Below are 14,983 nucleotides of genomic sequence, written 5' to 3' on the forward strand. Positions count from 1 at the left end.
TGAAACGAAGATCCAAACAGGACTGAGGTGAATTTGAACTTGTTCCATGTTGATTCTGGCTGGGTGAATTATAGGACGCTGATTCATGCTGAGAGGAGTCACAGGAGTTTGGATGTACTTCTTACGGTTTTGACAGATTGATCTGCGTCTGCCATGTTTAGAGATGACCCAAAGATGGTTATAACCTGACCACCTCCATAGAGTAAACGTTAGCATTAAACAAATCAACACTGGATGGTACAGTACTTCACGACTACAGAAGAGACTCCACGAGGGAACGGAATCAAGCACTACATCTGAACACAATTTACCTGAAAACAATGCAGTTTATCCGCACAAAATATACTGTCATCAATATGCTGTACAGTCTATTGCAAAGGCATTGTTGTTGGCATTTTACTGTAGGAACTAACCATTCTGATTATCACTGAGTTTTATCTTGGAAAGTCTTGCAAAAATAGATCAATTTTTATTAAATGATAAGCCTTTGCCTGACTTCAGGATGTTTTCCATATATTTAGCTACTCATGCATTGTCTTACCTTGTGTGCATAAAGTATACTGTATGTATGTTTGCTTGTGTGTGTGTATTTGTGTGTTTGTGTTGTGCATGCATGGGTATGTTCTGATGAAAGTACTGTACACACTGGTAGACTCTTATCCCTTATCTTTTTTTTTTAAGAATACACCCATTTAGTAAAGGTTCAACAAAGTTACATTAAACTTTTTAAGAAGCATAGTAGTCACACAGTATTTGGCAGTGAGAGAACAGTCCTAATTTCCATGCACAATATTAACCACAGGCAAGGTCCACATTCTGAACAAACCCTTTAGAAACAACACAATAAGAACATGAAAAGAGTATACGAGAATTCAAGAACCTGGAAGTGTGTTTGTGTATGTACTGTATATATAAATGTGTGTGTGTGTGTGTGTGTGTGTGTGTGTGTGTGTGTGTGTGTGTGTGTGTGTGTTTGTTTATGAATATGTCTGTGAATGTGTGTGAATGTCAACAGCTCAGCTGGTTTCCAAAGGAGACCAAAGGGCTATGACTCATGCAGTGCATACAGCATTTTCTGTAATTTGAACAATATCGGAAGAATTATTACTTTCCCACAAAGCCCAGATAATTACATATAATCATGTTGAAACCATACAGGGTACTTTGGGAGTTTACTGTAAAACCCAATCATTCCCACCCCCATAGGTCTATTATAGACCAAACAGTTAATCCCTGGATTAGATTTCAATTCTCCAGCTCTTCCTTCATGGCAAGCACCTTGCTCCACTGTGAGTTTAGTGTAGTTAAGTGTGTTTGAGTTTCAGACTAGTCCAGTCTGTGAATGCAGGTGTAATGGGTAAGGTTGGTAAAGCAGAGTTGATCCTCCCTGGGGTATGTAGTAGCTGCAATAGCTGGGTTCTACTAAATAGGGAGCAGTGTGTTCTGCAAGATATGGGGCAGGCTGGTAGAAGCATGTCACATGGTCTGTGTTAGGGATAATGTTCTGTTCTCCTAGAACCTTCAGTGCCAGCACTGTGATCATGTTCAGTGTCTGACGCCGCTCGTGACCCATCAGACACACAGTGCTGTCGTCAACCACGCGGCGCAGCGTCATCAGGTATTGGTACTTGCTTCTCTCCTCTCCTATAAAGTGGTTCTTCAAGTAGGACAGGATCTTCCTCTGCTGCTCCTGCACATCAGGGAAATCGATAAAAAAGCGGGAGCACATGTAGCGCTCCAGGGTCTTTATCTGAGTCTCACTGGCAGGACGGTAGTCCCTAACCAGCAGGTTGCTGTATTTCAACAAACCACCACCCCGAATTTCCTCAGGGTTCCGGGTAGCTATTAGGCGGTAACGCAAGTGGTCCATGGCTGCCTCAAAGTCACCATACATGCTCTCTGCCAAGACCTCTACCGCAGGGACTGAACCTGATGCCTGTGGATTGTTGCTCTGTTCAGACAAGTTGGTGGGTACCTTGGGGGCCTCTTTGTTCTCAGGCATGGAGCTGGATACATGATCTGCTGGTGGTAGAGCTGATTCCTCTGGGCCTCCAGACTGAGAGTGAGGCAGCACATGTGAGGTTGAGCTGGGGATTGTGATTGGAAAAGAAACAGGCTCTGCAACAGGAGACAAAGAGGAGATGTAATCTTGTTCCTTTTTTTCTTCCATTTGTAGAAGAGGAATTCCTGGCTGAGGGGAGGCCTCTTTCATCAGCTCCTGGCTGTCTGTGTTCAGTATCAAAGGCTCCACATCGGAAGATACCTGAGGTACAAAGTCGTCTGACTCTATTGGCGGGGTGAGGCAGAGGAGGGGAGGGCTGAGGCAGGGGGAAGGTGGGCTGAGACAGTGTGGAGGAGGGCTGAGGCTAAGCATGGAAGGGGTCAGGTAAGGAGGTGAGCTGAGGCAGGATGAGGTAGGGCTGACACTCCGGGGTGGAGAGCTAAAGCTAGTAGCAGGGCTGTTTATCATTGGGGATGAGAGGCAGTGAGAGGGAGGGGTCAGACATTGGGGAGGGCTGAGGCTGGGGGGCGAGGGAGTGCAGTAGGGTGGGGAAAGACTGAGTACAGGAGGGGTGACACAGAGGGAAGAGGAGGATGGACTTAGTGTGGTCTCTTGAGGGTTGCCATCTGCCTGATTCAAGCCCAACTTTTTGGTATGTAGTTCTCCGTTTTCATCTTCATCACTGAGCTCAACTTCTGAGGTATGTACAGGTTCTTGAGTGTTTGTCTCGAACATATCTAATGTGTCCACTGAGTCGGGGGGCTCTGATTGCTCGGGTGCAGGGACAGGCTCTTTAGGGGAGGACTGGCATTGAGAATCAGAATCCATATTTGTACATTGTGTCTCTTTTAAGCCCTGACTACTTGTCTCATCAGAATTCTCTGTGATTAACTGAGAGATTGGTAGCTCATGAGGTAAAGCAGAATTAGGATCGACAACAGGGGGGGATATCATTTCAGGGGCAGACTCGGGAGCTACGGTAAGGTCTAGATTTGCAGGTTGGTTACTTGAAAGTTTGGGTTCAGGCCCAGGATTAATTTTATCAGACACATTGGTTGTTGGGGCAGGAGAAGGGTCTGAACTGGAGGTTACTGGCTTAGCGTCAAGGGCCATCTCAGGATCGGGATCTAGACAGGGCTCTGGAACAGGATCAGAAAATTGACTGGGGAGCGGAGTAGGGTAACCCTTCCTACACATCCTCCGAGGGGGTTTGGGAGAGGAGTGTTTGAGTACTACCATGTGAGACAGACGTTCTGAGGCCTTACAAGAAGGAGAGGAGGAGGTCTTATTGTCAGAAACAAGGCTTGGTGGTGCAGGTAAAACATCCTGAGTATCTGGGAGACTGAGGGCATCACTTGTTTTAGGTGTTTCATCTGAGTTATCTATGTGAGATGCACTGTGAATCTCCAGTGTGTCGTGAGGTGTAAACCATATGGAAGAGGTAGGACGGGAACAATCCATACCCTCTGTATTTTCTACAGTTTTTTCTTCTAATGATGAACTCTCTTCTGTAATTTCAGTTATTTCTGTATCACTTTCCCTTTCAGTTTGCTCCCATGTCTCTGTTTCAACTCTGTTTTCCTCTGCTAGCTGAGTTTCTTTCTTTGCATGTAAAGCTGTGCTGGAGTCTTCGGTCGACACATGCAGAGTTTGATCTTTTCCATTGTTGCCCTGATCCTCACTGAAACACTTTAAAAAGTCGATATTGTTCAATTTTGCAAAATTTAGAGATTCTGTCTGGGTTTCGTGTGAGGATTTCAGCATTTCTGTATGTTCACTGTGCTCTGTGGGGGTTTTCTGTTCATCGGGAGATTTAGTGTGGTTCGACTGTTCTATAAGGACGGTGAGTTCCTGGGTATTTGAATGTGGTGGCTGTTGGCCGACACAGGACTTGGTTTGCTCTGAGTTTTCTACCTTTGTTGAGTATTTGGTCTTTTTTGACATCTCTGGCTCATGTCCGAGGTCAATCTGAGCTGGTGGTTTAGCTTTTTCAGAGGTTGGTTTCTTTTCTGTCAAAAGATTTAGAGAGGTCTGGTCGGAGACGTTTGTCTCATTAATGTTTTCTGTGTGTTCTGATGCTTCTTTCAGATCTCCAGATGTTTTCACTTTGTTGTCTTTTTCAACTTTGGAGTGTTTTGTCAGGTTTGAATGTTCAGTTTGGTGTGCTATATCTATCTGGGAGTCCTTTTCATGCACCTTGTCTCTCTGAAGTGTCTGACTGGTTGGAGCCCCCTTCTTGCTGAGTAAGTCTCTACCAGTATAGTTATCTATTTCTGTAGAGTTGGCCTGTTGGAGAAGTGAGGGAGAGTCTTTACACTGATTCACTAAATGTTTGTCTGCAGGCTGCTCTTCAAGATCAACTGTTTTATTTCTGTGCAGTGACTCCTGCTGCATGTAGGACTCCAAGAGACGATCCAGAATGATCTGGAAGGAATCAACGCTGAACTCAAACTGCCGCCTCAGCACGCTCACAAATTTGAGCTCCAGGTTTTTACCACTGTTATTTGAGAGGGAGATGAGACTCCAGCGGTCTTGTTCATTGAAGACCTTGACCATTTTCTGGACGTAGGCCTCCTTCATTGTGGCACTGCTGATCCGCTCTCTGTTGACCCCAGAAGGTAGGCAGTCCAGTAAGCACCCCAGCACGGACTCTTTGATCACCTGGAAGGAGAAATGGTCGACAACATGACAGCTACAACTGCTGACTGAAATCTGAGTGCAAACAGTTTTGGTTTTATCACAGAACTGAATATTCTGGTGCGCTTGCGATTTAGCTCTCCTGATCATTTTGATTTCTAATTAAACCAATATTATTGATGCAGTCAGTTCAATGTTCAAATGATCAATATGAAATAAATAAAAACAACAAAAGTATCAATGGAGCGACACAAAAAATAATTCCTGTAATTACGTAGTCTGCTCCCTCTTAAATATTAAACAGTAATCATACCTGGAACTCCTCCTGACAGGGCAACTCAACTCCAAAGATGATGTCCAGGTCCTTGCAGCTCGTTCCGCTGTCTCTGACAAGAACGTGGCTGGCTGTGGAGCCGTTCAGACGAACATCTCTTACTGTTATTCCCTGCTTCTGAAGCCTGGCCCGCACAGCTATGATTATGTCTCGGGGACGCAGCTCCAATGTGGGAAAGTTCCCGCGGCCGTGGATTGGAACAACCTCTGACAAAACCTGATGGAGAACCTCCACCTGCTCCGCATTCAGGCTGTGGAACCGCTGACTGGATTTGGTCTCAGACATACTGCTGCCCTGAAAGGGGGGGGGGGGAGGTAACAATGAGAGTTTATTCTAACTCCTCCCAAACAAAAAAATTTGCACTCTCTCTCACACACACAAACACACACACAATAACACTGAGCGCTCACTCACACTCCTATGCATGCTCCCTGCCAGTCTGCTGTCTGTAAGTCACAGCTTGGCTGACAGCTTTTCCACAATGCTAATGTAACTGCTGTGTTGACAAGATGACACATGGAGTGATACACATAGATGTGCTCTGCATAAATATTTGTCCACTGCTCAACCAGATCACAACAAATCAAAAGCATTTGTCCTAAAGGAATCAGATAATCTGAAGCTCATTACAGTATTTAAGACCAAAGACTTATAACAACTATTATTAACAAAACCTTAATTAATACATTAGACTCTTGTTAAAAAATAAATATAGGGAAAAATAACAATAGTAATGTAGTCATTTCAAATGGTTGTGAAAGCTTCTAATGTAAATAATAATGACGATAAAGGCAGGCTAAATCTTTGTTTATTGATTGTTTCCACCAGAAGAGTAAGGGTTAAGCTGAATGAGTCATCGCCAGCAGACTGCAATTATCACACCAACGTCACTAATTAAAGACACACATCTGTTTTTGTGTCTGAGAGAGCACCACATCATGTGTATACATTACAAACAATGATTCTCATGCACATTCATAAGAATCTAGAGCACGTAAGCTTTTATGCTACATCTTTGAAAACTGTAACAGAAATAGAAATAAAGCAAAGTATAATATCAAACTATTATATTTGGCTCAAACATGTGTGATCTTCCTGACAGTTGCCTGACATCTTTTTGCATCAAGAATCCGACAATCAGTCTGCACAAAATTGATCCCAATTTTCGATAAAAAATATATAACTAAGCCAATCAGAAGAGTTTCTGATATGTGAGTGAGTGTGTGATTGCACATAAAAGTGTTTCAGGGAGAGTGCGCAAATGTGCTTCACAGCAGCCCATTATGACATTATTGTTTGCTATAGGGAATGGATGTCACTCCGAGCTACAGCTGAATGTTACTGATTGCTATGATTAGTCAGATAAACACTGTGATACTAATAAACATGGGAAGCTTTCTGGTCCAAGCTTTTCAGACCTCTGAGTGCTTTAGTCTGCAACACCTGCAAACAATCTATCACAGAGATTGTTTATAAAAGTCTAATTCATGTTGCACACATTTCAACAAACACGCAGGAATTGCACTTTGCTAAATAGTGTCAGTAAAAAGTTCAAAAAGTTACATTTCTGCTAACTCAAAAACAACTGAGTATGCTTACCAGAAGACAATGAAGTGGGGTCTCAAACACAAACTCCTAAAAAGCTGCCATAGATGAGACATCTGTCTGCCTCCAGCTATTAAGATGTGAAACTCAAGATGCAAAACAAACAAAAAAAATCAATCCTCCAAGCAGAGGTGGTAGATAAAGCTCCAGATGTTGACAGTGAACATATACAAAGAAACAATGTGTTCAGGAGGCAGAGAGGCACTGCAGGACTGTTTCCCAGCTACCCCCCTGTATCTCCCCCTCCCCTATAGCACTCTTCTGCAAACTTGCAGCCTGAGTGACTCATCCAGGCGTATCGGCTCAGCTCACACATAATCTATGGCCATTGAAAACCCAACGAATCAAATGTCCTTGTATTCACAGGACTAAATCTACAACATACACAACCACCAATGCTCCGCTAACCAAACCCCATAACAGAATCTCAAAAAAAAAAAAGTAGAACAATGGGAAGACATTAATTGTTTTTCATGGAAAACTCTTGATAAAGATAAACGTGTGTCCCTTACTTTCTCTGGTGATCTCATGCATTATTATATGATACATAAGCTATTAGTAAAACTAAAAAAGGTAATAACTCAGTATTGGATGTTGTTACAAGTTCAAGGCAATATCTGCTAAGATATGTGTTTTGTATTTAAAAGATAACTGATGGACAATTCTCTCATATTAAATAGCCCCCCCACCCCAGATAAAATAGCCTACAATTGGAGGTTATAGTTTTCCCTTTCTGCATTTTAACAGTCCATTACGCACTTTAATTTACTGGAAGAGATCCAGAGCCATGCTGGTCCACACACTAATCACCTAATGGCGCGCTTGCTCACTCTTGAGATAACAGGTGAGGTCAATTAACCGCAATTAAGTGCCAGGCGGGATATATAGGACAGATGTAGCCCACCTCTTAATATTTCAATCAAAACGCACCAAATAGCCAACCTGTATTGGGTCTCCATGCAAACTCACAAAAGTGAAATAGCCTATGTAACTTTACAGAGTGGTGGCGTCTTACCTGTTGCTGTGGCATCTGAGGGAGCACCTCGCTCCTGGCTTCACAGAAGAACTCAACCTTGAGTGTACACCGAGTTCCAGGTTCGGTGAGTCTGACTCTCTATTTCGGAGGCTTGCTTTTCTTCTGAAGTCCCTGTACCCACTCCGGTTAGGCTCGGTGCTGATGCGACTCTGTCCCTTGTAAGGCATATGAGGCTAGGAGCTGTCCAGGAGCTCGCATGGTGCTGAAATGAAGACGGGAATGAGTCCTCGCTCTCTTTGTTTTCTCCTCCGGCCGCCCGGAGCGTAACGCAGTTTCCATAGCGACCTGCCGTCATTCAGTTATGACTGGGAAGTGTGTGTGTCTCTGTGTGTGCAGTCATTGGTCACAACAATGGTGGTGGGGTCGTGTGTGGGGTTGTCAAATACTACAGCTTTATATGTTACTGTTTTTAAAATAACACTTTACGAGCTAACTGTAGAACTTAAAGAATTCACCTCGAGCTTCAACCTTAACATAACACACCTTAACAACCGTCAACACATTGCTGAATAAATGTCTCGACTCGGATAGGCTTGGACTATCCAATCCAAAGTTCGGCTGACTGAAAACAACACTTAAAATAAACTTTTTCTAGGGTTCGCGTTTTTATCACATGAGAAGTTTCCAAACACTAAACTCACAATATCATCTTAAGATGTCACTTCGTGTTTGTGTCTTGATTGAAGTCACGACTTCTGTGTTTGGGTCAAATTGGGTGATGCCCTAAAACCTCAAAGAGAAAACCTTGGAAGATCCCAATATTAGCCATAAGCCAAGAACTGAGAAGGCCTAGCCAATTGTTTTAATGAAACACTTCTCCTCCACGTCATTATAGGCTACCTAGTGCTGTGTCCATACAGAGCATCAGCAGCTACAGTATGAGTCATCCATGCTTCTCCCTCCCCCTGACCCAGCCGATAATCCCCCCCAAACCCCAGCCCCTTTCATCTGGCCGGTGTATACGCACGCACGCACGCGCACACGCACACACACCACACACGCACACGCACACACACCACACACGCACACAGACACAGTGAAACCGTGTCTCCCCGTCTCCATGGTCAAACGATGATCTTGTTGGTGTATTCTTCTCTTTAACACCAGCATGCCCATATCCTTGTATGTTTCCATCAGCTGACGCCCTGCAGCCTAGACTAACCAATTAGCCTTCACCAACAAATAACTTTACAAAAAGATGCTAAATGAATGCTGATGCACCAGGAATTACCCAAAAGAAAGGGAGCGAAAGCGTTAAAGCAGACGGATAGTACAAAAGGTCAAATTACTCCTTCACCAAAAAAGCACAAATGACGTCACTTAGACGTGTTCCACAACCTACCGATACCGGGTAACAAACTATTTTTAGCCTGGATGGGACTTGTCTGCTTTGGACACGCGTGCCCGTCCACTCCTCAAACAGCCGTGACGTAGGAGGAAGCGCAAGCACGCCATGCAAAATCGTGACCGTGTGACGACCGACGCCGAAAGAGAGTCAAAGAGTGTGCTGAAAGACGAGGGCACATCAAGATAGTTCACTGAACGTAGACAATCCACATGAACCAGCCATAAATCCGAACCTATAGCTTAGGGACACAAAAAAAACGTATTACACATAGAATACTCGTCTTTCTCATATCATGTGAACTAATTTCAACGATCTGTCTCGGTTTCAAATAAGGAAAATGAAATTGTAGTAAGCATTGCTACATCGTCACTAAGATGAGGGGCGGGGATAATGGTCGACGTTTTATTTGTAAACATTTAGTTTATACATCACGTTTTTCCTGACCTTTTTCAATAAAAAAAAATATATATTGTATGTTACAACGTGAATGAGGCAGACATTTTTGACTGGAACACAAATATTACATTACAAATCTGCCAAACGCAGTTCAAGCAAAAGCGGCAGTACGCACATGTGAAGCGTCTTGTCTCACTACAGCGGCGAATTTACGCTAGCCAGAAAAAAAATCTAAACATACAACTTCGGGAGACAAGTGAGTGGCTGGATGCCACTTTGTATATACACAACTAGGCAGAACATTTGTAGCAGAAAGAGACTTTCATCATGCCGAATATGGAGAGTATCCTTTTCTGTGCTGTCCAAAAAGGGCTGCATAACGGTTACACATGCCTAGCAATAGCGGATGTTAGCTATAATGTAATGTAAGCTGGGTTTGATGAACTGTGACTTCATTCATTTCACTGAGAAACAAGAATATTTGGCTTGTTAAATAAACAACTTGAGTGCCTTTGGTCACATTGTTACTTGTTTACTTGTTTACGTGTTTGTCCTCGCACATAGCGCTGTATATATATATATATATATATATATATATATATATAATTTCTCGTTTACTGCACAATTCTGTTTACATCTGTTAGTCCGATCACTGTCCACTTATATCTACTCCTTTATATGTTTAAGCTTTAAGATGTATTTAAATTGACACTTTATATTTAGGTTAAAATGTTTCGTCTACCTGCACTGTTGTTAATTTACTGCTCTGTGTGCCTTTGAATTGCCCCCCGGGGACAAATACAGTTTTTTGAATTGAACTGAATTAACAGTATCTCTTCTTCACACTCATCTGGATTCAAATAGATCATCGTTTGGGTGTTTCACTTCACATTTTAGTAGGCCTACGTGTCTTTTTAATTTATGAAACTCACTTGAATGAAATATTCCTATACTGGCCTTACAGAACAGCTGTTCAACCTCAAATTTGCTGCCAAAGAGCTACAGCGCAATTCCAAGAAATGTGACAAAGAGGAAAAGGCAGAAAAAGCAAAAGTGAAGCAGGTGTGTTTGTTAAAATGTTGAGAACCAGGGACAATCTGGTTCACATTGCATATATACTCTGTCTTGTTTGTGTTTGTAATGCTGTTTCCTCTTTCTCTCAGGCTGTCCAGAAGGGTAACATGGAGGCAGCAAGGATCCATGCAGAGAATGCCATCCGTCAGAAGCATCAGTCCCTTAACTTTTTGAGGATGAGTGCACGTGTGGACGCTGTTGCTTCAAGGGTCCAGACTGCTGTGACCATGAATCAGGTGAGGATTACAGGTTCATGGTTTGTAGAAGACTTGGGTTGCTTTCTGATGCTACTTAAATTAGGTCATCATAACAAGGTATCTGAAAAACAAACCTCGCTGCAGTCAGATGTCCAGTTTTTAAGATACCTTCTGATTCACATTTGACAGATAATTTTGAGCGGGGAAAATGTGCAGAGTTTTGTACTGTTAGCTGTGGTGAGAAGTTTTCTCCACCACGGATGATAATTTGAACATTTTTCCTTTCTTTCAGTGTTTGTGTTTATTTCCCTTGCCTTGTCTATAAGGGTATTCATTGTAATTATCTTAGTCATCACCATATTTGGGATATTGTGCTTCTTTGTTAGATTAAATCAACAGAGAGAGACTGATAAACTTGAGCGTGACATCAGTGTCTTAAAACCACTTAGACAAGATTGAAGACTTTTTTAAATTCTTCAATACCTCTATGGTATACTAATAGAGACTATTTTTGACATATTACCTGGATAAGTTGACACTGTGCAGCTCTTCAACCTCTGACATAAGATGTTTATTACATACATTAATTAGATGTGTTTCAGACTCTATGGCTTTCCACTCTTATGAGAGTGACAGTTTCTGTCACTGGCTTAAGCGTAGGTTCAATGTAAGATGAGTCTAATTACATAGAATACAACTAAATCATGCCTATGTGAGAGAAAGTCCCAGAAAAAAAACACCTCATTGAACCTCTGTTAAGCTGATTTTGAAAAGTCTACTAAGTACAAGTGATGAGGTAGATGTGACAGTGTATCTGGTTAAAAAAGTACAAGTGACACCTAGTGGAAAAATAAGTGTACAGCACTTTAATCTGAACTTGTATCTTGCCTATTTTACTTCAAACACTCAATTCCTACTTTGACTTGGGGAATCTTAGACCATAAAAATTGACAACTAAGGCTTCAGCATTTGTTTTATGTTTTTTTTTTTTGTTGTTGAGGTATCTAAATCGATGTCTGGAGTGGTCAAGTCCATGGATTCTACACTGAAAAGCATGAACTTGGAGAAGGTAAAACGCTTATTCATTCCACAGATAGGGTGAGAGAAATCGTGTTATTGGGCTGTTGTTGTTTTCTATCTCAATCTGTCTTCATTGTATAGCGCTCATTCATAACAAATGTTATCTCTCAAGACACATCACAAAAAGAGCAGGTACAGGTTTTATCAGGTAGAAACGTCGAGCAGAACCAGACTCATGTTGACAGTCATCTGCTGAAACTGTTGGGCTTTGGAATATGTGATAGATGTAGAAAGAGATGGATGGAGACAAACAAAGCATTACAACAACAATAAAAACAACAGATTAATGACTACAATGCCAGCAGTAATGATACAAGTATGTGTTGTATTAGCAGCAACAACAAAGTATGATAATAGACTCGTCAGTCTAATATGATCTCCTCTTCTCTACAGATCTCAGCGTTAATGGACAAGTTTGAAAACCAATTTGAAACTCTTGATGTGCAGACAGCTCAGATGGAAGACACCATGAGTAGCACCACCACTCTCACAACACCTCAGGTATTCTTAGTATACAAACCTGTGGCTCCTTGTGCAACATGTGTGTACTTAATCTTTAAAAAAGTTTTATGAAATACAATATTTCTTTGTCTGTCCCCAGAATGACGTGGATATACTCATGCGTGAGATGGCTGATGAAGCAGGGTGAGTATGGCTCAGATGAAAACATGAAAATGCAAATAGCGAAACATAAGAAAATAGAAATATCACAGAAGCAATATTAAAAAAAGAAATCAGAACCTACTTATTAAAATCAAGAAAAAATCATTTTTTTATCAAACCTTTGGATTGTTTCTCTTTAAAAGTGTACAAAGCTTAAGATGAATGGTACTACTTGAAGAAGCTGTGTTCAGAGTGATTTATTTTTAATATCCTCCAGTTTCCTCTAAGAGTTAGGCATGCAAGCAGAAATCACAGTGAAAACATTTCTTTGTTTTCTTCCTGGTTTTAGGTTGGATCTTAACCTGGAGCTCCCCTCGGGCCACACTTCGTCACTGGCTTCATCTGTGGCTTCAACAGAGCAGGTTACACACCCACTCTTAGCTTGATGCTACTGCTATTTTTGGTGATTCACTTCCCAGAACAGAACAGCCACATAATGCACTTACCGTCTTTGGCAGTCTCTTTGGTAAACATGAAACAGTGTCACCCAAATTGAAAGTGATACACTATGAAATACTCCAATAAATAAAAGACCCTAAGGGGGTACCCTATACATATACCCTGTATGGTATGTAGGATCCAACATTGACACACTTTCACTATGAGATAAAAAAAAAAGATTTCAACAGAATCTTGTCAAAGCAGCAGCTTGTTGAACCAACACGTGTGATATCAGGCTCCTGCTTGAGCTGCCCATATGTTTTGTTCTGCAGTAACATCTCTATAACATGCTATGAAGCTCTTTTCTGATCTACATTGAAAAGTGTGTCATTCCTAATCTTAATCAGAGACTTTAGCTTACTTACACCTCATGGCATCATCCTGCTTCAATGGAAACCAATAGAACAGTGGTTTCATGTCGGGGTTTTCACGTCTCATGGAGAAGTTCAAGTGTAGAGCAAAGGACTCCATTCACAAGTTCTCCAATACAGTATATACCTTAACATTTTGAGTAGCCCCCAGCCCAGAATTTAATTTAAAATTAAATTGACTTCTTATTGCTCTCACTACATTATTTGTTCATTGTTTAAAATCATTTTAATGGTTTATGTTTCAGTCATATGTGGAGATCAAGCCACCTTGCTTGTTGCTATAAATATTTGTAATTGACAATCTGTAAGCTCAACATGTTCAGAACAATAACTGTATCACCACAAATGGCTGAAAGACGTAGTGGACATGGTGGAGCAGCAGCACTTCAGTGCAGTAAGAGTGTTACACAAAGCTGGGTATTCAGCCCCTTTTTAAAAAAATGAATAACAACTGTTAGGAATAATGTGATGGACAGCGGAAAAGGCGGATTATGTTGCAGGAAGTCTTCAAAATGTCCAGAAGATGTTTGGATATGTTTTCCATTATGACAACTCGCCCGTGGAATTTATTGTAACCAACATAACTCAAGCTAACCACAGACGTTGTTTGTGAAGGGCATAACTGAAGACATTTAATCCTTTACCTTTCAAGCCAACAAGGGGTGATTGATACTCCTGGAAGAAGCACTTTAAGTCCTATTCCTCAAGCTGTCCAATTGATAAATGCTTCTTTCTTCTTGCATGAATCCCTTTCTAAACCTAAGAGGGTTTAGGATTTTCTAGGATTATTTCAAGTTTATTGCCACTAATACTATAATAAAAGAAAGTTCTTTTGGGTTTTGAAACTGACTCTGAGAAGGAAATGTTCGCCTCAAAATACTGAACTGCAGGCTGAACTAATGCAGTTCTATGTTTCCTCTTCTTGTGTTGTCACCAGGATGAGCTTTCCCAGAGGCTGTCCAGACTGCGAGACCAGGTGTCATAGCAGTGTAGGAAATGACAAGGTCATGAGGAGGGACGAGATGAGGAGAAGCAAGAAGGGACGGAGTTAAAAACGGAAGAATCAACAAAAAGTGCCATTTGCCTGCAAGCTGTGTACCCTCCTGTGTGTTCCTGGTTTGTTGTTAGTGAGAAATAAAGAAGCTGTCCAACAGCAGAGAAGGACTGAAAACAGGATATTAACCAACCTGATACTAACTAAAACTAAATGGAGACGCTCCATGAAAATGTAATTTGCACATTCATAGTCAATATGTATTCTGATTATTTATTGACAATCCTTTAAGTGTTAAACTCCGGATATGTTCCTGATCTACTTTTTGTGAGCTAAGTGTTGTGAAAAAAAACCCAATAGTTTACTGTTTATTTGCTTATACCTCACTCTCAACTAGTTTTACACTATGTATAAAATGCAAAGAGCAATATATTTATGTATTTATCTATTTATTACAGACTGACTGACTAAGTATTGCTAAGACTATGCTTGTAACTGTGTTGTGTCTTGACTGAGGCTGTGGAGACCTCTAGTGTCGTTTCCCTGTTTGTTTCTGTTTTCTCCAATTTTTGGCTTTAATGTTTAAACTTCTCTTTTTATATTTCCCCCCCAAAAAATAGGGCTCTGTGCAAATGTTGGCTTTGCGTATGCTTTCAAGACAGCAGGTATGTTTAAGGATTTTTTTTTTGCATGTAGCAGTTACCAGTCTTATGGCTCACCACACACTTATATGCAAAGACGCAGTCAATAAAGGCGTACAACATGGTCTACTTGTCTTTATCTTGCTTTCTTTGAACAAACTATG

The 14,983-nt window shown here is 41.4% G+C and overlaps 2 protein-coding genes across 2 annotated transcripts; one reads left to right on the forward strand and one right to left on the reverse strand.

Moving 5' to 3' along the window:
- Positions 1-924: 924 nt before the first annotated feature.
- LOC109981111 (uro-adherence factor A) lies at positions 925-8,524 on the reverse strand. Its single transcript, XM_020629759.3, has 3 exons — positions 7,594-8,524; positions 4,953-5,267; positions 925-4,663 (listed from the first exon to the last, which is right to left on the reverse strand). Exons 1-3 carry the CDS (start codon positions 7,606-7,608, stop codon positions 1,322-1,324), a joined length of 3,672 nt encoding a protein of 1,223 aa, XP_020485415.2. The 5' UTR covers positions 7,609-8,524; the 3' UTR covers positions 925-1,321.
- A 1,001-nt stretch (positions 8,525-9,525) lies between these two features.
- On the forward strand, positions 9,526-14,944 carry LOC109981035 (charged multivesicular body protein 1B1). Its single transcript, XM_020629657.3, has 8 exons — positions 9,526-9,701; positions 10,323-10,420; positions 10,522-10,668; positions 11,630-11,698; positions 12,103-12,210; positions 12,311-12,354; positions 12,662-12,734; positions 14,122-14,944. Exons 1-8 carry the CDS (start codon positions 9,686-9,688, stop codon positions 14,167-14,169), a joined length of 603 nt encoding a protein of 200 aa, XP_020485313.1. The 5' UTR covers positions 9,526-9,685; the 3' UTR covers positions 14,170-14,944.
- Positions 14,945-14,983: the final 39 nt, after the last annotated feature.

The sequence above is a fragment of the Labrus bergylta genome, chromosome 9, assembly GCF_963930695.1.
Source record: "Labrus bergylta chromosome 9, fLabBer1.1, whole genome shotgun sequence".
In the NCBI taxonomy this organism is placed as follows: Eukaryota; Metazoa; Chordata; class Actinopteri; order Labriformes; family Labridae; genus Labrus; species Labrus bergylta.